Source organism: Mustela nivalis (genome assembly GCF_964662115.1).
Source record: "Mustela nivalis genome assembly, chromosome: 2".
NCBI lineage: Eukaryota > Metazoa > Chordata > Mammalia > Carnivora > Mustelidae > Mustela > Mustela nivalis.
In genome coordinates, this window is record NC_139021.1 from 73,921,974 (window position 1) to 73,946,288 (window position 24,315).

Genomic DNA, 24,315 nt, shown 5'->3' on the forward strand with positions numbered 1-24,315 from the left:
GAGCTTAGCGTGCAGAACTGGAGAAAGGCAGTTTACCCCCTCCGCCGCTAGTCCGTCTCCCTGGGCGCTGCGGTGGCGCGGGGCCTGCGGCGCGGCGTCGTGACGTCACGGTGGCGGCGGCCGTGGTTGGCGCACCGTCCGCGGCTGCAAAGTGTGAATTACGCCGGGCTCGCGCCGGCGGCGGAGTGAAGTCAGGCTCCGGGGGAGGGGAGGGGCTGGACGGTGGTGGCGGCCCGAGCTGGTGGCTGGTCCCAAACCCCGCGCGCCTTGGGTCTCGCCGCTGGCTCCGGCAGTCTTTTCTTGCACCGCTTTCTTCTGTCCTTGCTCCGCTCCTGCTCTGCCTTCCCCGGACCCGCTCCTCCCGGCCGAGGAGCCCCTGGGCGGCAGGGTTCCCCCTCCGACTTTGCCTGTGCTGACCCCGCTTGCACCCCGGAGCCGGGCGCGCGCCGGTCCTCGTAACTGTCGCCGCGGCCGCCGCAGCGTCTTCCCGCCGGCGGCCCGGGCGGAGTGTTGGGGTGGGGAAGGCGTGAGTGCGGCTTCCCGGCCCGGGGTCGGCGGCCGCCGGCCCTGCCCCCGCCTCGGCCCGGCGCCCCCGAGCCGCGGCCCCTTCCCAGCGCAGGGGCCGGCAGCCGCGGCTGGGCGGGCGCCGCGCGGGGGCAGGGCGGGCGTATTCAATGGAAGTATGTTACCAGCTGCCGGTGCTGCCCCTGGACAGGCCGGTCCCCCAGCACGTCCTCAGCCGCCGAGGAGCCATCAGCTTCAGCTCCAGCTCCGCGCTCTTCGGCTGCCCCAATCCCCGGCAACTCTCACAGGTAATTGCCGCCGCCGCCGCCGGGGACCTACACTTGGGGGCTTCTCTCTTTTGTTTCCCTCTTCTCACCCGGCTTCACCTTCGCGACACCCCCAGTCTCCTAGCCATTTACCTCAGACCCAACATTGCCCATTGTTGGGGATTTCTAGGCTGGCCTCTTGGTTCGAGAGCCCCCTCCGTGCTCAGCGGTTTAAGCTTTGGGAATGACCGTTTTCCTCCCTTTCTCGAAGTCTGGATCTCGAAGTCGGGCCTCTCTAACCTTAGTTGTGGCCGCGGGCACACCTGTCCCCCTTCCCCCATGCACACACCTGTGCAGCGTTTGCGCCTCGCCTCCCCCCTGCTCCCGCGCGCCCCGTGGCGTTCGGATGGTCCTGCGGTTCTCTGAACAATAGGCCAATTCCTCGTCGCTGTTCCCCAGCCCCTTCTATTCTGTGATGGACATGAAGTGCTAGCAAAGGAACAAGAATCGGGAGTGCTTCCCCGAAGAGCTTCGGTTTCTGCAAAGTTGATAAACAGGCATCAGTCTTGTTTTTAATTTGATAAGGAGATTTTAGGAGAGAAACTGCTAATGAGCACTCACAGGGAGACTTTATTTTGAATGGTCCAATACCAGTCGCTCCTGAGAATTTCGGTTTTCTCCTTTGGTGATGCCGTTGGCCCAACTCCTTAGTTCTGGGTGATTTTGATTGCCAGGTTTAAAATAGGCAAAAACAATTTTGTTTACATTTGAACCAAGTACCCTGCATTTCTGCTGCCAGAATGTTACCTGTTCATGATCAATTTTTAATTCGAATATATTTGTTTTTCCTCTTGGTTAGTATCTTTTGTGAAGCATATTTTCTCTCCACCTGTAATTATCTTGAGCCGGGTCTATGTATGTATATATATGTTTAAACCCGTAGTGTGGATAGCACCTGGTAGAGATTTTGCGTATGATAGGTGAGTCCAGTAAATATTTGTCATTTGCTTTTTTGCCTGAATGGTAGAGAAAGCAAGAGACCATCTGGATTTCTCTGTAAATTGTTTTTATTTGAAATGAGACTTATTTCACAGGACAAGGTGGTATGCTAATGAGGTCAGAGCCAAATTTGTGATTACTATAGTAGTTTAAGTAATACTACATTGTTATTTGGAAAGTTAGGTCCATGCTCTGCCTTTATAGTATTTAAGCTTAAAGCATTTTCAGGTTTCAAAATTAATGTTGAAGAAATGTTAATGCATTGCTGGAAAAGGATTTTAATGTAATTTTTTTCACTTCACAATATTATTTTACCTTCTCAGATCACAGGCACATAACTAATACCCATTTCCAGATCAGTATAACTAATAAGGATGATCAGTAGTTCTTTATAAAATAATAAAATACCAATAAAGTTACTTGTGCTCCCTGAGGAGAAAATGAATGAGAAAGGAGATTCCAAGAGCATTAAAACAAGCCTCATACCAGGGTTTTACCTGTTGTCCGTAATTAATCCTCAGAGACCAATTTGAAGCCCTGCTCCTTCTTGACTCATTTCCTAGCCTTGGGTTTAAATGGGTAATGGAATTTTAAAACTATGGTTGTGGCAGATAAAGCAAATATTGTAGATTTACACCATATTTTACTAATTCCTAAAGCTTAAAAAAAATAAAAAAACTAAACCTCCAAGTGAAATATATAGGAATTTACAAAAATTTGGACAGAAAGTTTCTTGAATTATAACATTTTTTCTAAACATTGTTGCCCAGCATTAAAATGATGTTAAACTTACCATGCGCTGAAATGGGTGTGTATCTATCATTACCAAGACTTAGACTGTTTATCATTACCAAGACTCATGTTGCTAGTGATTTATTTAGGGCTAGATGGGAATGTGTAATAGGAAAAAAAAAAAAGAAAATTTGGGAATCTTTTTCAGAGCTTTATACAATAAATGTTTGATTAAATCAAAACCCTTGAATTTTCAGTTCCTAAGTCTAAAGGTACAAAATTTTTAAAAAGCTGAGGTGGTTTGGTAGTTTCATTTAATACTTAAAAAAAAAAAAAACCCCAAAAACAAAAAACCCCTCCAAACCTGGCTTCCTTTCTTTTTTTTTAGGTGCTACGAAATTATTTTTCTGAATCCATTTTAGAATATGTTCAAAACTAGCAATCTTTTCAGTTCTTCAGTTTCACCATACCGCTGGAGACTATCTCCTAGTAGGTACTTAATACTTGTTGGATGAGTGAATAAGTAATGATGTTACCTCTGACTGTGCATCAGTTTTAAATATGAAAACAATGCAAGGACTTTTATCAAGGTATAGCACTCCTTTATCCTGAACCTGGTTTGGAACTTGTAACTGCAGACTTCAAAAAGATTCAGGAAATAAGCAGAAGACTGAGCAACCAAAATATAGATTTGATGATCCTCTCAAAGTCTGTGTGTTTTAGGTAAAGTTCTGACAAACTTGTGTTGCAAGCAGTGCAAATTTAAAAGGGGTTGGAGGCTGCTAGGATCAGTTTCTCACTGATACTGGCAAAAGTTGAGAACGGACACCAAAGCTGGAGATCAGAAGAAAAACTCTTCAAAGCCAGCAACTTTTAAAAGGGAACCCTGGGGACATATACTTTAGGAGCTTGAGTGTTATACAACCCAATAATTATTAGTCAAAATAATACTTAATTGAATCTGCTTTTAAAAATGGAAAGATTCCCACTTAAAAAAATCTCCATGCCAAACCAGTGTTGGTGCTTAAATGAGTAAGGGTGAGTTGTCTGAAAAATTCATTTCTGTGGAATACCAACTAACTGTCCCAAGAATGCCAAGTAAATGAGGCATTAACTTTTAGTTTTAAACCAGGTCAGGTACTACTTTCTCAAATGGTTAATATGAGTTCTTTGAATTATTTGAAAAATCAGAATAATAAGAGAAGCTTGTTTTTGCCATTTTAGGGTATCTGTTGTTGATAACTGATATTAAAGTTATCCAAGATTTTTTATCCAAGGTTTTTTCTTGGAGAATAAAGTTCTTACTTAGGTAAAATATTGTGAGAGCAGAACTTGTCTTGCTTGGGGTGCCTGGGTAGCTCAGTCAGTTAAGCATCTGCCTTGGACTAGACTAGGTCATGATCTCAGTGTCCTGGGATCAAGTCCTAGGCTCTCTGCTCAACAGGGAGTCTGCTTCTCCCTCTCACTCTACTTCTCTCTCTCTCTCAAATAAATTTTAAAAACTTTAAAAAAAGAAGAAGAAATTGTCTAGTTCACTACTATGGCCATAGTGCTTTGCTTCGGTAAGTACTTAGTAAGTGTGGAAGCTGAGTTAGTGTATTGATAACATACGAAAGCACTGTGCCTGTGATTATTTTAGTCAGATTTTCTTTCTTTCTTTTTTTTTTTTTAAAGATTTTATTTATCTATTTGACAGAGTTCACAAGTAGGCAGAGAGGCAGGCAGAGAGAGAGAAGAGGAAGCAGGCTCCCTGCAGAGCAGACAGCCCGATGTGGGGCTCGATCCCAGGACCCTGGGATCATGACCCAAGCCGAAGGCAGTGGCTTAACCCACTGAGCCACCCAGGCGCCCCTTAGTCAGATTTTCTATGCACTGGAGAGAAATATTATTTGGGTTAGAAATTTATGATCTTATTTTTAAAATTTATCATAAATTGATGGTATGTATTATTGAACAAAATATTAGGGTCTCTTTCCTGAAGACATTGTCTTTTTAGAGCAGTTTTAACTTCACAGCACAATCGAGTGCAAGGTAAAGAGATCTCCCATATGCTTTCTGGCCTGGTACATGCATAGCCTCCCCATTATTAGCATCCTCCATCAGAGTAATACATTTGTTACAATTGCTGAACCTACATTGCCTCATCATTACCACCCTGAGTCCATAGTTTACATTAGGGTTCCTTCTTGGTGTCTTTTTCTCCTTTTTTTTAAATACAGAAACTATTCCATAAATATTTACTAAACACCTTCTGAGAATGAGATTCCTTGTATTGAGTACTAAGAAAATGCAAAGAATTAGTAATTGAAAAAAAAAAAATGACTTGTGAGCCTGCCAACCTAACCACGTTTTTCTTTGATGCATTATGTTCCTTATACATAAACATTTTTTACTTACAGTATACATCTCTGTTGTCTTTAGCAATGTTCTTAGTATATGACAAATTTTCAAGTTTCTAGATGTGCCAGAACAGTTCAAAGTCCCTTGGATAAAAGTTGGTTCTTAAAGAAGCCTACAGGATTATGTTGGGGGAAAATGGTATGATTATATGTGACATAATTTTTATATTGGAGTTATCAAGGCATAATGAGATTACAGGAAGGTAAACCCAAATTTCCTGAATGAATTGGGGGAAGCCTCACATAGTAGTTGAGGCTTCAGCCAAAGCCTGAAGATTATGTAGATGTTTCTAGATCAGTGGGTGCATGTTGTGGGGGCGGTTAGAGGATGGTCCGAGAAATTGTGTAGGGCAGCACTATCCAACACAACTTTTTGTGATGATGGAAAATTTCTCTGCAGTATCCAGTGTAATAGTCACTATCCATATATACCTAGATAAGCACTTGAAATGTGGCTAGTCTGAGGAACTGAATTGTAAATTTAGTTTTATTTAAATAGCTGCATATGCTGGCTACTATGCTGTCAGAGATCAGCATGGTTTTATGTATATTTAATGATCATTAGTGGTGATGTCATGTTGATCTATGAGTACCACATTATCTGAATGGTGAACGTTAGAACTATTTCAGGTCTTGATGTTGTACGCAAAACCTTAACACCTTCATACATGTTTGATAAAATCATTAGAATGGTATCACTGGGTTGGGTCAAGAAGTAAGAACATATTTTGGCTTTCTAGAATGCTCTGTCCTTTTACAATACTAAGAAAAATGATTATCACTCTTTCATCACCAATCATAGATTACTAGATTATAATATTATATAATTAGTAAGAATTTTATGAATGCTTTATAAACATTTATAGAAATGTTCTTCTAGGGGCACATGGGTGGCTCAGTGGGTTAAAGCCTTTGCCTTCAGCTCAGGTCATGATTCCAGGGTCCTGGGATCGAGCCCCACATCGGGCTCTCTTCTCCGCGGGGAGCCTGCTTCCTCTTCTCTCTCTCTTTCTGCCTGCCTCTCTGCCTACTTGTGCTCTCTGTCTGTCAAATAAATAAATAAAATCTTTATTAAAAAAAAAAAGAAATGTTCTATGTTAGATGCACTATGGTATGCTGAGTTTGTTTCAACTTAGACTAAGCAATAATATACACTTTCTGAAGTGTTTCTGTGCATTTACATTTCCTCTTTTGTCAGATTTCATTTGCATGTCTTGTGCTTGTTTGTAAGGACTGTTATACATCTAATGTCAGTTTGTAATAGTTCATTACTCCAAATTACTGTTACGATAGTAGTTGCCTCTTCACAAATCTACATTCAGAAGCCAGTACACAGGAAATAATGTGAACAGTCAGTGGGACATCCTGGAGTGGTTCATTTGCTGAGAACTTCCTCCCTATCTACTCCCAAAACACTTGTGTTGGGATCTTGGTTTGATTTTTCTATTTTCAGAAATATTTCTTACTTTGATTTAAATTTAATAGTATCATATTTTGGCTTTTACTTCTGAAGTAATATGTATCTATGCTATAATTCAAATATATGTTCAAACATAATATTAATGTAAATTTATAGTGTATTTGGAGTGTTGTTCTGATTGAGGAGTAGGGTGTTCAAATTGCTAGTTTATAAGTTGTCATCAGGAACACGTTTAGTCTGTGGGATGTGATTGGAAGAGGTTTTAGACCTATGCCCAGGTTTTGTTGCCTTGTTGCTATGCTTAGAGTTTCATCAGCTGTACATACTCTCTATTTAAGAATTCTTTTTTAAAACACAAATGTCCCACAAAAGGTAAAATATTAAGCCTTTTCAGGGAGTTATGAAGAGTAGGGAATTCACTGGATGGAAAGGAGAGGTACCATCCATTCTCTCTGAGGCAATTTGATAAGATGTCTGCTTATACTTTAAGTTTCAACCATTCTTTCCTTCCTTCTTTCCTCCCCCCCCCCCCTTTCTTTTCATGAAGGACCAGAGTAATTTTAGAGAATTAACTTCTTTCTAGTGATGGTTATAGAGACAAGTTTGGGAGGAGAAGAGCTAAAGAAAAAGGAAGTTGATAAAGATTAGCTTAATTCAGATTTTTGCCTGGGACCATTGATACCCATTTAGTTGGACTAAAGACGCTTAGGAAATTTAGGTGATAAGAGAATTCTCATTGCATGCAGATCTTAAGGAATTTTAATTTAATTTTCTGTGTTTATATAAAATCTAATTTTGTTAGAAGTGTCTTGACTAAACATCTTTAAGATCTGGGCATTCTTACATTCCCTTTGGAATTCCCAAAAACGTCAACTATTAATTTTTAATCTTCTGATTTAGAAACAACTTAAAACTTTTTTATTCTACAGATTGTTCATATCTTGTTTAATTTGAATTGAGAGAAAATTGAGTATTTATTCTTTCCCATATTTAACTAGCCTGTTCTTGCCTAAACTCAATATAGACTTTGTTGATTTTTTATATTATTGTTAAAAATATTTTTCAAAGGTTACTCACAAATAAATGATACTTTCACGTATTTGCATTCAGGTACACTATATATACACTATATGAGGTAGTAGTATATGAGGAAAGGAACAAAAACATTTGCAGATGAGCTTTTGAAGCTTACAGAGCTTCATTTTGGCTGCTGGCAAGTTCCCTTCCTAATGGATCTGTGCCAGTGATCAGAAGTTTCTCCTGCTTGTAATTTTGAGTAGGAATTTTGGATTATTGCTCCATGCCTCCACCTACTGGTAGGGAGGGCTCTTCATTTTCTCAAGATGATGGCAAGAGGAGAGGATGAAAGCAGGGCAGGGAGAATTGGGGGAAGAAGATGAATTGTTAATTGGCTAAGTTTCAGCCAAGCCTCTCTCTCATCCGCATTTCGGGTAGACCAAACTCGAGCTCAGGACCACGTAAAGTACTTGACAAATGGTGCTTAATAAAGGTGCAGTACTCTTGTTTCAGTCATAATTGTTTCTATTTATTGAGTACCTCTCACATGCCAGATACTGTAATTGATGTATTTAATCTTTACAAAAACTCTATATAAGTGCTGTTACTCCCATTTTTACCTTTTTTTCCCAAGGAGTATAATCACAATACATTATTTGCCCAAGGCATCACAAGAACTTTGAGAAAGGCCTCTCATGTTTCATATCCTTACTTTGTATCCTAGTCTGTCTCTGTGAAGGTGAGTAGAATGTAGTTAGTCTTTATGTTTAATGATTATAGATTTTTGTTGGCTCATAGATGTGGATAAAGAAAACACATTTGATGGTTTGAGGTGATTATTTGAAGTGATAACCTTTATTTTGGTTGTTTCAAATCATATCTGGATTTGGTTCTAGTTGCCACTTTCTAGGAGGACATGACTAAGTTAAATCATACTCTGAAGATATTCATCAAAGTGATGAAGTGATTTCAAAGCACATTGTTTGATATGTGAATGAAGAAATTGGAGACATTAAGTTGGAAAAGGAAAGCCTTAGGATTTGGGCCAAGAACTTGGGGGTGGAGGTGGAAGAGTGGTTGGTAAAAGATGATAGAGCATTGCTCTCTTCCAGTATGTGAATTACTACCATGTGAATGAGAAAAAGGAGGGAATGGTTAAGATTTTGATTGGTTGGGTGTTCTTGATTGGCACACCCTGTTCTACTTGATGAGGGCAGTTGCTAATATATCAGAGAGGATACAAGCTTAAAGTCGTCCCTTGTCCAAGGTAACACAACTAGATAGTAGAAATGGATTAAGCTCTGGGGGCCTTAAAGACTATGTGTTCTCTCCTTCCTTTTATGACACGAGAAAAGGATGTTTCTGTAGAGAGTAGAATAAGACTAATACGTTGAAACAATAGGAACATAGATCTTGTGTTTAATCACACTAATAATTAAAGAAACGCAAACTAAAAGATAAAATAAGTATATAACGTGAAGATTACAAAATGCCAGTAGGATATAAATTGTAAATTTGCTGAAAAGTAATTGAGCAGTTGAATAAAAAAATTAATACATTGCCTTCACTTTTAATACGGATCACCTATAGTTTGTCCCAATTTTGTTTAAAACTAAATAACAAAATGTATACATATCTATACACCATGCTTACTCACAAAAAAAGAAAAATAAAGGTATAGGTATCCCCAGATGCTAATGGAAGCCATCTCTGGATGTTAAACTAGAACTTAATTTTAACTTTTTGTTTAGAATTTTGTGTAATTTTTCCAATGTCCTTCTTTTAGCATGAATCTTCTTTTTAATCACAATAACCCTAGAAAAAGCGAAACAAGTTGTATTTGGGTCCAAATCTCTGACAGAGATGTCCAGAGAGAGAACAGGCTATTTCATGAGATTATAAATTGAGATAGCAGTTTGAAAGATATGGTCAAAGGGATTGACTCTTCCGGTTCCTTCCAATTTCATGATTTTGTAATTTCTTTGGCTAACTCAATTATGCACATTACAGGTAATTTTGCATAGCTCTGACAATTATAAAGTAGTTTCACTCTCCATGGGAGTTGTTGAGAAGTAAATTTAAGTGTAATTATTGTTAGAAAAACAAAGCTAGAGGTATCACAGTTCCAGATTTCAAGTTATACTACAAAGCTGTAGTAGTCAAAACAGTAAGGTACTGGCTCAAAAATAGATCACTGGAACAGAGAATAAACGCCTGAAATAAACTCTTGATTATATGGTCAACTAATCTATGACAAAGGAGGCAAGAATATGGGGAAAAGACTAAGACTTTTCAATAGATGGTACTGGGAACACTGGATAACTACATGTAAAAGAATAAAACTGGACTACATTTTAACACTATACATAAAAATAATCAAAATGGAAAAGACATAAATGTAAGACCTGAAACCATAAAAATCTTAGAAGACAACATAGGCAGTAATCTCTTCCACATCAGTTGTAGCAGCATTTTCCTAGATATGTCTCATTAGGGCAATGAAAACAAAAACAAAAATAAACTATTGACAACACATCAAAATAAGCTGTTGCACAGTGAAGGAAACCAATAAAACAAAAAGGCAACCTACTGAATAGGAGAAGATATTTGCAAATTATATCTGTGATAAGTGGTTAATATCCAAGATCTATAAAGGACTTATACAACTCATCTAAAAAAAATCCAATTAGGAAATGGGCAGAGGACCTAAATAGACATTTTTCCCAAAGAAGACATGTAGATGGCCAACAGACACATGAAAAGATGCTTAACATTACTCATCATTAGGGAAATGCAAATCAAAACTAATGAGAGATCACCATATACCTGTCAGAAAGGCTAAAATCAAAATGATGAGAAATAAGTGTTGGCAAGGGTGTGGAGAAAAAGTAATTCCTGTGCACTGTTGGTGAAATGTAAATTTAAGTAGCCTCTGTAGAAAACAGTATGGAGGTTCCTTGAAAAATTAAAAATAGAAATGCCATATGATCCGGTAATTCCACTACTTGATATTTACCCAAAGAAAACAAAAGCACTAATTTGAAAAGGTTTAGGTTTCTTGTATCATTAGTTACAATAACCAAGATATGGAAGCAGCCTAAGTGTCCACTGATAGACAAATGGATAAGGAAGGTGTATGCGTGTGTGCGTGTGCATGTGTGTGCACACATACACACACAAACACACACACAGGAATATTGCTTAGCCATAAAAAAAGATGAGATCATGCCATTTGAGACAACATGGATGGACCTAGAGGATATAATGCTGAGTGAAATAAGTCAGAGAAAGACAAATACTGTATGATTTCACTCAGAAGTGAAATCTTTTTATAAAAAAAGAATAAACAAAAAGTAGAATCAGACCTATAAATACAGAGAACAAATTTAGTGGTTGCCACAGGGGAGGTGAGTGAGGGGTTGGGCAAAATGGGCAGTAGGAGTGGGAGATACAGGTTTTCAGTAATGAAGAATTCACAGAAATAAAAGGCATAGCATAAGGAATATAGTCACTGATATTGTAATAGGGATGTTTGGGAGCAGATGGTAGCTACACTTGTTGTGAGCCCCGCATAATGTATAATCTTGTTAAATCGCTATGTTATGCACCTGAAACTCACATTGTATGTCAACTATACTAAAAACAACAATAACAACAAAACATAGTTACTGTTTTGAAAAGCTATTTGATGATAACCCATGAGGAGACGCTAAACAATGACTGTGGCACAAGGACTAGAAAGTTAGGAGTTAGGACCTAGGAACTGGTTTGATGTGGGAAGTAATTAAAAAAAAAAAAATTCCTACTTTTTTTAGTCTTGGAGACCAGGTAGACCATGAAGCTAATAACAAAAATACAGATAGGAAGAGGAGACAGGTTTTGTTTTTTGTGGGGGGGTACCAGGGGGGAAGAGATAATACATTTGCTTTGAATATATTGAGTTCAAGTATCTGGGGATTTTCCAGGTGGGGATATCGAGTAGGCAATATCTTAGGAAGGTTAGGACAAATGATACGTTCTAACTTTCACTATCAGGGTTTTTTGCTCATGTACCCCCTTCAAAGAACTGGAAAAACAAACACAAAACTATATACCTTCTCACATATTAAGAATTTTTCCTTTAGGGGTGCCTGGGTGGCTTAGTTGAGCATCTGAATCTTGATCTCACCCCAGGTCTTGGATCTCGGGGTTATGGGTTTAAGCCCCATGTTGGGTTCCGTGCTGGATGTGGAGTCTACTTAAACAAACAAACAAACAAACAAAACAACCTTTCCTCCAAGTTTCAGTATTTGTAAATGATATAATTTTTGGTGTATTACTTAAATCACTATTTAAAATACATCCAGGGAGTTTTTGGCAACTTGATACTTTCCACATCTGTTTCAAAAAATATGTGAATATCTTAATTTTAACAGTCAGAATTTTTATATTTATTTTTCTCTTGAACTCATTTCTATTTTTCTGTTACTACATATTTTATACTTGGAAGCATTGTACCAATCACACTATCATACTTTTCTACAATTAAAGTGAGTAAATTCATGAATTTAGTGAATGGGAATAAAAATGTTTAGTATTAATTGTCACCCAGTTCTTCTGAGTTCTGTGCAAAAACAATTATAATTAAAAACATTCAAACTTTCCTAAGTTTGGGGTGCCTAGGTAGCTAAGTTAGTTAATCATCTGGTTTTGGCTTAGGTCATGATATTAGGGTCCTGGGATTGAGTCCTGCATGCAGGGATTCTTCCTCTCCCTTTGCCCCTCCCTGCTCATGCTCTCTCTCTGTTTCTCAAATAAGTCAAAACTTAAATTGCTTTTTTACTTTAATAGTGAACCTGTAGAGAAATCTCATGAATAAAAAGTACTTTATTTTAGCAATATCACCCATTCTTCCAAGTTGACAATGAAGTGATTGGTCAAATTTATTTTTAATACTTTGTCAGGTAGCAACTGCATTTGGTTTAACTTCTGTATTCATGAAAGTCAGAATTGGTGACCCCTTTACTTGAAAAAAAAAAAAAAAAGGATATCCCAGTCTGTAAAGTCATTAACTTTCTCGCCATGGGTATTTTGAACTCTCCTTTTGGCTCTTTAGATGTTGTTAGACAACAGCTCCACAGTAAGTATAGGGAAGTGTTGAGTGTTGCAGGTTCCTTTGTGAGGTGGTAGAGGAGTAGGGATGAAAGGGGAGTGGAGGTAAATAAAAACTGCTATACTGGATTAGCGGAATGGTTCTAGAAAATTGTATATATGGAAGTTGAGTGCTGAGAAATTAATTTCTTTCAAATTCTCCATGTTCTTGTACTTCTAAGGGCTATACGTGCGTGCCCCAGTTTGCAGACCACTGGTTTTGTATATTCCACCTTGTTATTATCTTCTGGTTGTATTTTACTCTTTTCCACAGGCATATAGAAATAATATTTCATACATCAATTTTTTTCCCATGGTATATGTTTGCTTCTAATCTTGGTCTTCATGCTTAATCACTCTAGGACTTCTTTGGAAATGGAATCAGGATATTAATGCTTGAAAGGAATCCTGGAAGTCATTTTAAAGATTTGATGGTTGAGATTCAGAAAGGTTAAGTGATTTCTCCAAGATCCCACAATTTAGACAGTGGAGAAATTAAGAGTTTTAAAATTAGTTCTTCCCAACTTTGTTGCTTCTCTCACTGTATCCCCAACTTCCTTGTGAAAGGATTGACCTTTGAATTTCCTTAAATATCAGTCTTTCATTACTGAACATTATTCTTTGAATAGCAACTATGTATAATCCAGTGATTATGTAAACAAATCAGAGTACAAACACATTCAATTTAAAACATATGTGAGTTATTTCTTAAAACGTAGTAAGAGATAAAGCCAAACCATTATTAGAAGTGTAATGGGCCAGTTGGGAAGATACCATTTGATTTGTTGAAATGAGAGTTATATACAAAAGGAACAACCTTTTATAAAGAAAGATGTATTTCACCTATACTTTAAAAATTAAGAATAACGTTTTTTTCACATTGAGGAATAAAATAATTAATATTCCTGTTATACAAATTGCTCACTCTATATATAGCCTTTTATATATGAAATGGTGGGTGATGGAATTTTTTGATAATTTTTTTACTTCATTTTACTTTTTTCATTGAACTCTTTATAGTGGACATTTATTAAAATTTTAAGAAAAACAGTGAAGCTATTCCAGATAGCAGACCTTTTTTAAAGAGTTAATTTTTTTAGAGCAGTTTTAAGGTCACAGTAAATTTAAGAGGAATGTACAGAGATTTTCCACATGCCTGTAGCCCCAGCACATTTATAGTCTTCTCCAACTTTATCAACACCCTCCACTAGACAGCTACATCTGTAACAATTGATGAATCTACATTGATATAATCATGCAAATCCATACTATATGTTAGGTTCAATCTCAGTGTTGTACATTCTATGAGTCATATAGTTGTATATATCATATGTGTCATATAGTTGGATATAGTTGCATTCATATAATCCCCAGATTGGCTTCAGATTGGCTTCTTTCACTTAATAACATGCATTTAAGGTTCTTCCCATTTTGTTTTTGTTTTTGTTTTTTTAATGGCCTGATAGCTTAGTTCTTTTTAGCACTGTTTGTTGTCTGGTTGTACCACAGTCTTTCCATTCACCTACTAAAGGACATCTTGATTGCTTCTAAATTTTGGCACTCAGGAGTAAAACTACTACAAACCACTGTGTGCAGATAACTTACTGGAATTTTGATTAGAATTGCATTGAAACTAGATCAAGTTAGGAAGAACTGACATTTTGACAATGTTAAGTCTTCCCATCCATGAATATGCAGTAACTCTCCATTTATTTAGTTCTTCTTTTATTCATCTGAGTTTTGTTATTTTCTCATAGATCTTTTGCATTTTTTGTTAGATATATGCTTAAGTATTTCATTTTTGGAAGTGATAATGTAAATGGTATTCTGTTTTAAATTTTTAATTTCACTTTTTCATTCTGGTATACAGGAAAGAAGTTGGTTTTGTGTATTAACCTTGTATCCTTTAACCTTGCTATAGCATTCATTTGTTCCAGGTGGATTTTTTCTTTCCCCCTATTCTTACAGATTTTCTCTGTAGACAGTCATGTCATCTGTGAACAAAGACAGTTTTATCTCTTCCAGTCTCTACTGTGATCCCTTTTTGTTTTGTCTTACTACATTAGCTAGGATATCTAGTGTGACATTGAAAAGGAGGGGGGAAAGGAAATAACCTTTACCTTGTTCCTAAAGGATTCTTTTAACAGAGCAAGAGCAGTAAGATTTACAGGGAAAAAAAAAAAAAAAAAAAACCTTTAGGAAAATATAAGACTACTCATTAGAAAATTGGTAGAACACTCATCTCCAGGAAGAAATACAAATATAGGAAAACATGTTTAGCTTTGGTAGTAATAAAGGAAATGCCGGAAGAAAGAATGAAAGAAAGAAAGAGTATTTTTGGTGGGGGGAATCATATTTTCATATTGACAAAGACTGGCAAAACCCAGTGTTAGCAGGGTCTGAGAAAAATGGCTTATTCTTATATAAAGAACTAGGAGCATCATTTGATTCAGCATTTTGGGAAGGCAGCACATCTTTACAAATCCAAATTTTAAGTGTGAATACTACCGTTTGCAGTCATGGAATTTGTCTAAAGGGGTAGTTGCAAAAAATTTGCTAAAACAAATGCACAGAAATTTTTTTGGTAATAATTTGTAACACTGGAATGATGGGTATTTAGATTATTCCAGTGCTCATCAGTGTGGTGGTTGGTTAGAATATGTTGTTTTAATTCAGCATAAAATTCTATCCAGTAAAGTGATGCCATATATCCATATTCGTCTTGGAAAGGTATGCATAATGATTTGGGAAAAAGACTACCTGCAGAGTAACATGTGTATTAGCCTGTTTATGTAACTTTCTACATAACATCTGAGTTTTGTAAATAAAAATATGAAGGATATTATATACACCAGTGTATGCATACATACAAGTCTGATGGGCTGGTCAGCAAAATGTTAACAGTGGCTATCTTTGGGACTGGGACTTCTGGTGATTTTTACTATCTTTGTACTCGTGAAATTTTTTTTTTTTTTTTTTCTTTATTTAACAGAAGGAGTGAGAGAGGGAACATAAGGGGAGTGCGAGAGGGAGAAGCAGGCTCCCCACTGAGCAGGGCTTGATCCCAGGACTCTGGGATTGTGACCCGAGCTGAAGACAGACTCTTAATGGCAGAGCCACCCAGGTGCCTTGTGAATTTTTTTTAAGAGTAAAAATATATCACTTTTGTAATAGAAATCAGTAAAGCTTTTTTTTTTTTTAAACTTACCATTAAGTGACACGTCTGTTATGTAGAAATAATGAAGAAAGGTCTAGCTAGCTAATAACTCAATAAGTATAAATAGGTGGTTCAGAAGTGGGTTGTTCACTGGCACATACTAGGTATTCAAAGTGGTTTATTAAAATGGAAGTCTAGTGCTTTGATGTGTAGAGGAATACATTGCATTTTTAATGGGAAAATGAAGTAAGTTCGGTGGGAGATAGTTTACAAAAACTATTTTGCCTGTTTCAGAACTGAGAAGTTAAGCTTTCTGCTATAGTTTAATTTATTCACATATTTAAGGGTCTCTTTATTAGCATAACATATTTATAAAATGTAAAAAGTCATCAAGAAAATTTATGACCCAGAATCAGAACATTTATGTTAGAAGAGACTATAAAAATGAGTTTACTCAACATACAGTTAAGTAAACTGAAACCACAGAGGTTTTAAAGGACACACAGAGGCAATATAGAAATCTCTTCTTTTGGGTGCCTGGGTGGCTCAGTGGGTTAAAGCCCCTACCTTCAGCTCAGATCATGATCCCTGGGTCCTGGGATCGAGCCACACATCAGGCTCTCTGCTCAGCAGGGAGCCTTCTCCCCCCCCCCACCCCCCAACCCACCGCCTGCCTCTCTGCCTACTTGTGATCTCTGTCAAGTAAATAAATAAAATCTTTTTTTAAAAAAATCTCTTCTGTTGAACATCCATTTTGGCTACTCAGTTTTTGCTTGAACATTTTTGGAATAAGATTACCACTTTATAAGGCAATCCATTGTGGTGTTGAATGGCATGGTGGGTTGAATAGTGTCCACCAGAAATTCATATCTACTTGGAACCTCAAAATGTAACCTTACTTGGTATAAGGACCTTTGCAGATGTAATCAAGTTGAGGTCATATGGGATTAGGACAGGCCCTAAATCCAATGACTGATGTCTTTCTAAAAGGAAAGGATGCACAGAGACCGAGACACACACAGGGAAGACCATGTGAAGATAGAACAGATTGGAGTGATGCAGTTTATAAGCCAGAAATGCAAAGGATTGCTGTGATACACCAGAAACTCCTCTAAGAGGCAAAGAAGGATTCTTCCCTAAAGCCTTCAGAGGTAACAAGCCCTTCCCGGCCAACACTTGATTTTGGACTTCAAGCCTGCAGAACTGAGAGAAAATAAGGTTCTTTTGTTTTAAGCCACAAAGTTTGTGTTATTTCAGTAGCCGTAGGAAATGACTACAAATGGCTTTGATTATTTTAAATGTATTTGTTCATCCTTTGAATTGGCAGACATTAATTGAGCACATTTATATGCCAGGTACTCTGCTAGGTATATCAAAGAGAAATAAAACATGTTTCCTGCCTTGGTTCTTGGAGCTTGGTCTAGTAGGAGGGATAGCTATGTAAATCTAAAATTATAATACACTTTGATGTATGTTCTCATTATGATAGTATGTGAAGTTTAGTAATGGCACAGTTGAGCTGGGAGAACCAGGGCAGGTTTTAGAAAGAGAAATCTTTGTGCTGGTCTGAAAGAGTTTGAAAGATAGGTCTGAAAATCAGCCTCTATGGGAATTCTGCACGATTCCACCCCAACTCATGCTATCAGTCCTGCCTAGTTCGAGGCATGTTTGGCCTGCTGTCATAGCATCCTGTCACTAGAATTCTCTCTCCACAAATCTGTCGAAGTAATTTTTTAAATACAGTCAGCTCATGCCACTCTGCCAAAACATCAGTGGGTTCTTACCACAGTGAAAATAAAACCCAAACTCCTTTTCATGCTGTGGCTCCATGTAATCTCACACCTGCTAACTTTTCAGTTCCCTCTTCCACAGTGGGCTTTTTGCTGTGAACACTCCAGGTTTGTTCCCATCTTTGACTTCGCTCTTGTTCCCCTCTCAGCCTCAAGATCCTGTCTTGGCTTTATGTCCTTCCAGTCGCAGCCCATTCTGCAGAGCAATCTTCTCTGACCACCCTATTTAAAACATCACCCCATCCTCCAGCTGCCCTCTTACCTTGTTTTATTTGTGGCGCACACCGCCAACTTGATTCATTTGTCTGTCTCCGCCTCCCACCCCCACCTGACTCCCCACCCCTGCTACCACAGAATGTGTGGTCAGGAAGCAGGGATCTTGTTTACCCTGTTCAGTGCAGTGTCCCTAGTGTGCAACACACAGGAAATGTTCAATACAGAAGACTGAAGAAAAATTTACTCTTTTACTCTTTTTAGTCTCATGCTATCGTGTCAGATCATATGTCACCATAACTCTTTCTGGGATGAATCCCAAATTGTATTCCTGTAATTTCATTTTATAGTCCCACCTACTCCCTCCCCTTAAAATTCCACCTTCATCTTTATACCCTTTCTGAGCTGCCCACTGTGGTATGAAACTATCTTAATCTCTAAATTTATGTAATCTTATTTAAGAATTCTCTGAAGTTTAGAAAACTTGCCCAAAGTAACACAATGTAAATGGTGTTTCTAGGATTTGAACTTACATCTGTCGTTGACTAGAGCTCCTCTCTGCTGTGCTTTAGTTGGGGGCTGAATGCTTTTGATGAGGGGGAGGTAAAAATCAAGGATTAGAATAGGAGCCCTCTCTTACTTGAAATAGAAATAGCAGATACTTATTTGTTTGAGAGGATCTGAGTGATATTTGTTAAAAGGAATTCTAAAAAGAAACTTGAATTTTGGGAGGATTAAATTTAATACATGCTTATTATTTAAACAGAATATACAAAAAAAAAAAAAGAAAAGAAAAAAGGAAGGTAAACACAACTTATAGCCCTACCACCCAGGGATAAACACTGTTAACATTTTAGAAAACTTTCATCCAATCATTTCCTGTACAGAAATAAAATATTGTGATATAATTTTCATATATAAATTTTTCTCCAAATTTTGAAATAATTTCCTAAGGTAATTGCTAAATCAGAGCATACTTTCAGATTTGCTTTCCAGAAAGGTGATGATATCAGTTTATATTTCTGTGAGCAGTATGTGAGTGCCTTTTTATACCTTGCTAATATTTTTAGTTTCCTTTTCTTAGATTTTTATTGATATTAAACTTGAAGTAGATGTTTATTACTAATTACCTGCTAGCTATTTTGTTTGACTTGTCTATATCCATTACCTATTTTTCTGGAACTGAAATGTGAAATTGGAGGCAAAAAATTTTATGCTTGGAAAAGTATATTGAAAACAATTGACTTGAGAGCTTCTGAAGGTACTACAGAAGCACTCTCAGTGTTAAAACAGCACAAAATCTCTCCCTCAAGCAATAATTTAAATTTAGTGATACTACCTCAAATTTTTTACTAGTAAAAAAAAAAAAATCAAATAGAACTCATTTTACACAGCTTTTCTAAAAGTCTTGATTTTTAAAGATAATTTCTATCTTAACATTTAGAAGGTTTTTTAGGGCATTAAAATATTAACATGAAGGAGAACAAACTGAAGATAAAAGCAAAGTATATATTATCTGACATGTGTAGAACCAACATTTTAAGAATGTTTCCTTTGTTTCAGAGTGAAAATGCTCCATTCATTTTCAGAGAAAAACTTTCTGGAAGTGACTTAAAGGATTTTTGTGGTTGACCTTAACTCATCTCCAGTTGAGGTGTAGTTTTAGTAACTGTCCAGGCTTTCCACACATACTTCCCTATCAGTGGTGTTTTTAAATTTCCTTTAGAGTAGGATTCATGTGGGCTATGCAAGAAAAGCCATTGAAGATATAAAAATAAAATTTTAGAACTTTTATTTATATTTTTAGCCTTATTGTTTTAGATCCTAATTTTATTCATGTTGCATAGAGTACATAAAAGTAGGTATATACAGTTCATAAAAAAATTACAAGTTTGGAGACCATTACCTCAGAGCATCTGTTGATTGCTATGAATTCTCCCCCCCACCCCATCTCACACACACACACACACACACATACACATGCACGTGCGCCCCAAATGTAACATTTCAAAGGGTTCTTGGAGTCCATTCATCATGATACCCATTTAACCATAACCTTCTTTACCTCCTGAATCTATTTAGCTGCAACATTTTGTCTACTAATTTGACTTTATTAACCATCTCTGATTTTCGTCCTTGAGATTATAGCTCAGGATTAACTGTCAAAACAGCTGGCCTTGTACACTGATCTGTCCTGACTTCAGTTTGATTAGATTATGAGCTTCTTAAGAGTGGACACTGTTTATTTAGCTGTGTTAATCCTAGTGCTTTACATAAGTAGATACTAAGCAAATGTAAAAAGTAAGTCAGTCAGACCCTTATGAAGTCCTATCTGTGACTCCTACAAAGTCCAGCTTTCTGCTTTACTCACACTCCCTCCCATCCTTTCCTTCCCACAGTGCCTCCTCACACCCTGCTGTGCAAGTTAGTCATTTCTGCCTTAAATCCTCTTATGCCCTCCTAAGGTGGTCACTTTTAACTCTTTGATGGCTGAAGGATTTCTGGAGAGTCTCTTGAAGTGGTATTGGGATTCACATTCCCTCATAGAAAGCTGGTAAGTGAGTTGGTTTGAGTGAGGATTAGCTTTCCAGGCTCTGAAGACTTTATAAAAGGTACCTGGCTTTCTTTTGGGGCCTTGGTTGTGGTAATAGGTTAGATTCCTGTTGTTGAGTAGCCAGATGACTATAGGCAGCCCTTATTTTCAATACCACGCCGGACACAGACCCAGGTTAACATACCCTTTTTGTTTTTAGGATAGGAATATGGAACTAGAGAGTACCAAACCAAAAGAAAATGGTTATAAAATTTTGCTGGTTAGAAATTGGAATGGTTTGCTCAGGTAGAACACCAGGGATAATAGAAATAAAGCATGGCCCCATATGTAATTTGAAGTTTTCCTGGAGCCACATTTTAAACAAGAAAATGAAACAGGTCAAATTAGTTTTAATGTATTTTATTAATCTGCTATATATTAACATGTAATCGGTATTAAGAAGGTATTAGTTGATGAAGTCCCAGAACCTAAGTCAGGTTCGATGGGGTGAGGAGGTTCGGAGCCGACGACTAAAGAAAGAATTCTTAAGACGTCGTTGGTGCAAAAGGTGATTTATTAAAGCACAGGGACAGGGCCCGTGGGCAGGCAGAGATGCGGCTGCCCCGGGTTGTTAGGAGTGGTTGGTTATATACACAGGAGTTGGGTAGGTGAGGACAAAGGGGTGTCCAGAAGGGCTATTGAGGCAAAGAATACTACCAGGATATTGAAGGCTTAGTTGCTCCTTGTTAATGAGATTTAGGTTTAGAAGAAATTTGACTTTATTTACTTTTCCTTCTACTTCCACCTCCTTCGGTTTTTTTTATGGAGGGGAGGGTGACATTAGGCTTGAGGAACTGAGTTCTGTGTCTTTGGAAATTGGGCTATTGATAAGGTAACTTCTTTGTTGTAATCTCAAGGACATTTGCAAACCAAAGGAGACTCCTGTCTTGCAGGATTGTGATCTCAGCAAGTTAACTATTTATCATTTTATGGCAGTCAGGGGTGCCTGAGGAATGCTACACATATGGAGGGGAGCGGGTGAAGAGGGGGTGCAAGGCGCCAGCTCTTGCTTTGTCCTCAGCCAGCCTCCTGCTCCCTCATCATTCCCCCCTGAACAATTTTGACCCTTAAATCTTTAAGGTGGTTGAAGGTGGAAGGTCTCATCTTCTGTAACTTCTTCGTGCTGAATAGGGGCGTAGAGCTGTCCCTACCTGCTCCGGTCAATATTGATCAGGGTAGGAACGTATAGGGAGGGGAGTTACGAAAGGTGGAGGCAGCTGAATCCAGCGCTGACAGTGAAGAGGCGTCCTCGCGCGCGACAAGGATTGTCTGTCGTGGTGTAGTCATTGTAGCAATGGAGTCTCGGCACCAAGTAGAGAAACATGGAACAAAGCAACATATTAAGGTTAATAAGGCGATAAGAATGAGAAGCCCGAAAAGGAGATTCGGCCATAGTTCTCCTTCAAACCAGGAACTTAACCATTCACTGAGAGAGAGAGAAGGATCTTGTAGGGCCTTAATTTGGGTATTCATATCTTTTATTAGTCCTGTGACATTTTTGTGATAGTCTGGGATGTACACACAACATTCTGTTTTGATGATTGCACATGTGCCACCCTGGGCTGCTGTCAGGACATCTATGGCCATCCTATTTTGTAGGACTGCCCTGCGTATCTGTGACACTTTGGTATTAAGCTGGGAGATGCTATTTAGTGAATCATTGAGTGCCTTTGTAGTATATTTATTAAGGGCTTCTACATGCCACATGACATCCTCTAGTCCCGCAGATGGAACAAAAATGGATGCTAAGTGATCATACCATTTAAAAACCGATCGCGTCCATCTTTGTTTCAAGTTGGGGAGTGGTGATGGTTTTAGTAATGTGCCCACGAATCCATGCAAATCCTAAAGTACAGCGACCTACCCATCCTGGAGGAAGCCAGGGCCACAGGTTGGTTCCACATATCCAGTGGGTTCCGTTTGGAGCTTGCCATCTGATGCCAGGTCGCCTTGCCCAGTCAGTAGCAAACCAGTCAATAGCCTTAAGTACTATTATTTGGGAACACATTTCTAATGATAGCCATCCCAGATGTCGTAGGTTATTTGCCCAAGTATCATACGTATGATTCTTTTGTTCCCAGCATAAAACTGCCTTTTGACTGAGCCGTCCAAATCGCGGGCGTGAGCCACAGATGCACATCCCAGATTTGACATATACCATCCTTAGTATAGCGATAAGGAGGGTTTCGTAAATTAGGCCCATATTTGATTGGGGAGTTATGGCTTGATAGCAATCCCCTTTCCTTCCAAATAGCTCCATGGGCATGTAGTACCAGGAAAGCATATTTGGAGTCAGTATAAATGTTAATTCTTAGGCTTTGGCAATTGCAAAGTGCTAGTGAGCACTATGGCACACCTAGCTTTTCTTATTCTTTCTATGAAAACTACTGTCATCAGAAAACCAACTGTCATTCATATTTTTAACAGGGGCATCTTAAATCTGGCCAAATAGAGTAAGCAAGATCAATAACCTCTGAACATTTTTGCTCTATAGAGAAAGAAGTACAGTGGTCAGGTTCAGGCATACAGGTAACTAGGTTTAAAGTTTGACAAGTTTTAAGTATTATTTCTGGCATATCTGTTAGTGTAGCCCAGTATTTAGTAAGTCGGCCTCCATCATCCATTGGTGGTCTTTGGCTTCTAAGACAAATCTGGACCTGATGTGAAGTTATTACAGTCAGGGACTGTTCCATAGTGAGGTTTGAGGCTCCTTTTATGAGGGCTGTTCTATGCTTAGCTAAAGCATCTGTTTGCAGTTGCACCTCAACAGAGGTGGCCTTTAGGATAAATATGACTAAGGGATGAAACCAATAAGAAGACCTTTGAGTGGTCCAGCCTTAATAATATCCTGATTACAGAGGATCACTGGCAAGTGAGAAAACTTGTCAAGAGATAAGGGGAGTCCCCCATGGATCATTCAATCCATTCATAAAGGAAGTGGGGTCATCCATTATCTCCACAAGTCCATAGTTAATCCTACGGAGTGCGGTATGCTGGCTTTTAGGTAATTTCATTATTCCAGTTGTTTCATCTTGTGCCGTGGGGTCTGCTAATATCCCCACAAAACAGTAAGATCGACTAAAGAAGCTATTGTGCAACTTCTCTGAAGTTTACCTCAAATTGTTTACCTTAGGTAAACAAACATTTAAAGACAATCAAATCTAGAATTCAACATCCATAAAGGTGTGTTATTAAAACATAATTTTTCTCTCTAAAATAACCCTCATTTACAGAGATAGCCAAATCAGGACTAATTCACTTGTTTGTCCAGTTTTAACAAACTTGGCCTATTATTTACATAAGCTCAGCAAGAACAGTGAGTGTGATCAATAGATCTTTTAGAATCTGCTTTGCTGGAACTTTGTATAAGGAATCTCTAGGTTGAACTTTTAGTAGCCTTTCCGGGCCAGAAGCCAAACCCTGTACTTGCCATCAGGCATGCCTGCAATACCTTTGGGGGAATTCCTCTTCTGAGACTGCACCGACCAAGGAGTGACATTCTTTACTCACCTGGTGAGGCTGCTGGGAACTCTGTAAGCAAGGTATCAGGCCAACAGTCCCAAGGGGCTTTATGGCTCCAGGTTTCATAAAGTCAACCTTAGTTCCTTTAAACTGTCTGGTCATATCTGAGTCTTTTCAAATATGACATCCCAGTCAAAGCCTTGGTAAAATAACCAGTTTCCAATGGTGTCCTTTTAAAGGAGAACAGATTCTTATTGAACTTATGAAAATGACTGATTGCCATGGAAGAATGCTTAACTGAGACCTTTTGGTTTCAGAAGTTTCAGATAGAGAGAAAAGTTGAATGCTTTGATTTATTTGCAAATCAATACTTTTACATCTCTGTAAGTTACAGATAACTAGGAGGAAGTATCCCTAGTCTGGAAGAGCAAACATTAGAGAGAACCAGCAATGTTTAAAGTAAGAGAAAACATTAAGAGACAAAACACTATAATCTTTTAGTTCATTTAGTCCCATGTTACTAATTCTGGTGAATGCAGCTTTAGTCAGTTTTGGAAATTCTTACCGATTTCAGTTTTAGGATTTTCAAGTATATCAAATATCTGTATTTGTCCTGAAAGTCCTTTATAGGAA

The 24,315-nt window shown here is 38.2% G+C and overlaps 1 protein-coding gene across 3 annotated transcripts in view; it reads left to right on the forward strand.

Moving 5' to 3' along the window:
- Positions 1-536: 536 nt before the first annotated feature.
- PDE7A (phosphodiesterase 7A) overlaps positions 537-24,315 on the forward strand; it is a 123,055-nt gene continuing 99,276 nt past the window's right edge. For all 3 annotated transcript variants that reach the window (XR_014308364.1, XM_082719135.1, XM_082719137.1), the window contains exon 1: positions 537-812. Coding sequence is in view for 2 of the 3 variants with exons in the window: in XM_082719135.1 (XP_082575261.1) it covers positions 675-812 (138 nt within the window). In the remaining variant the exon portion in view is untranslated. The remainder of the gene's footprint in view (positions 813-24,315) is intronic.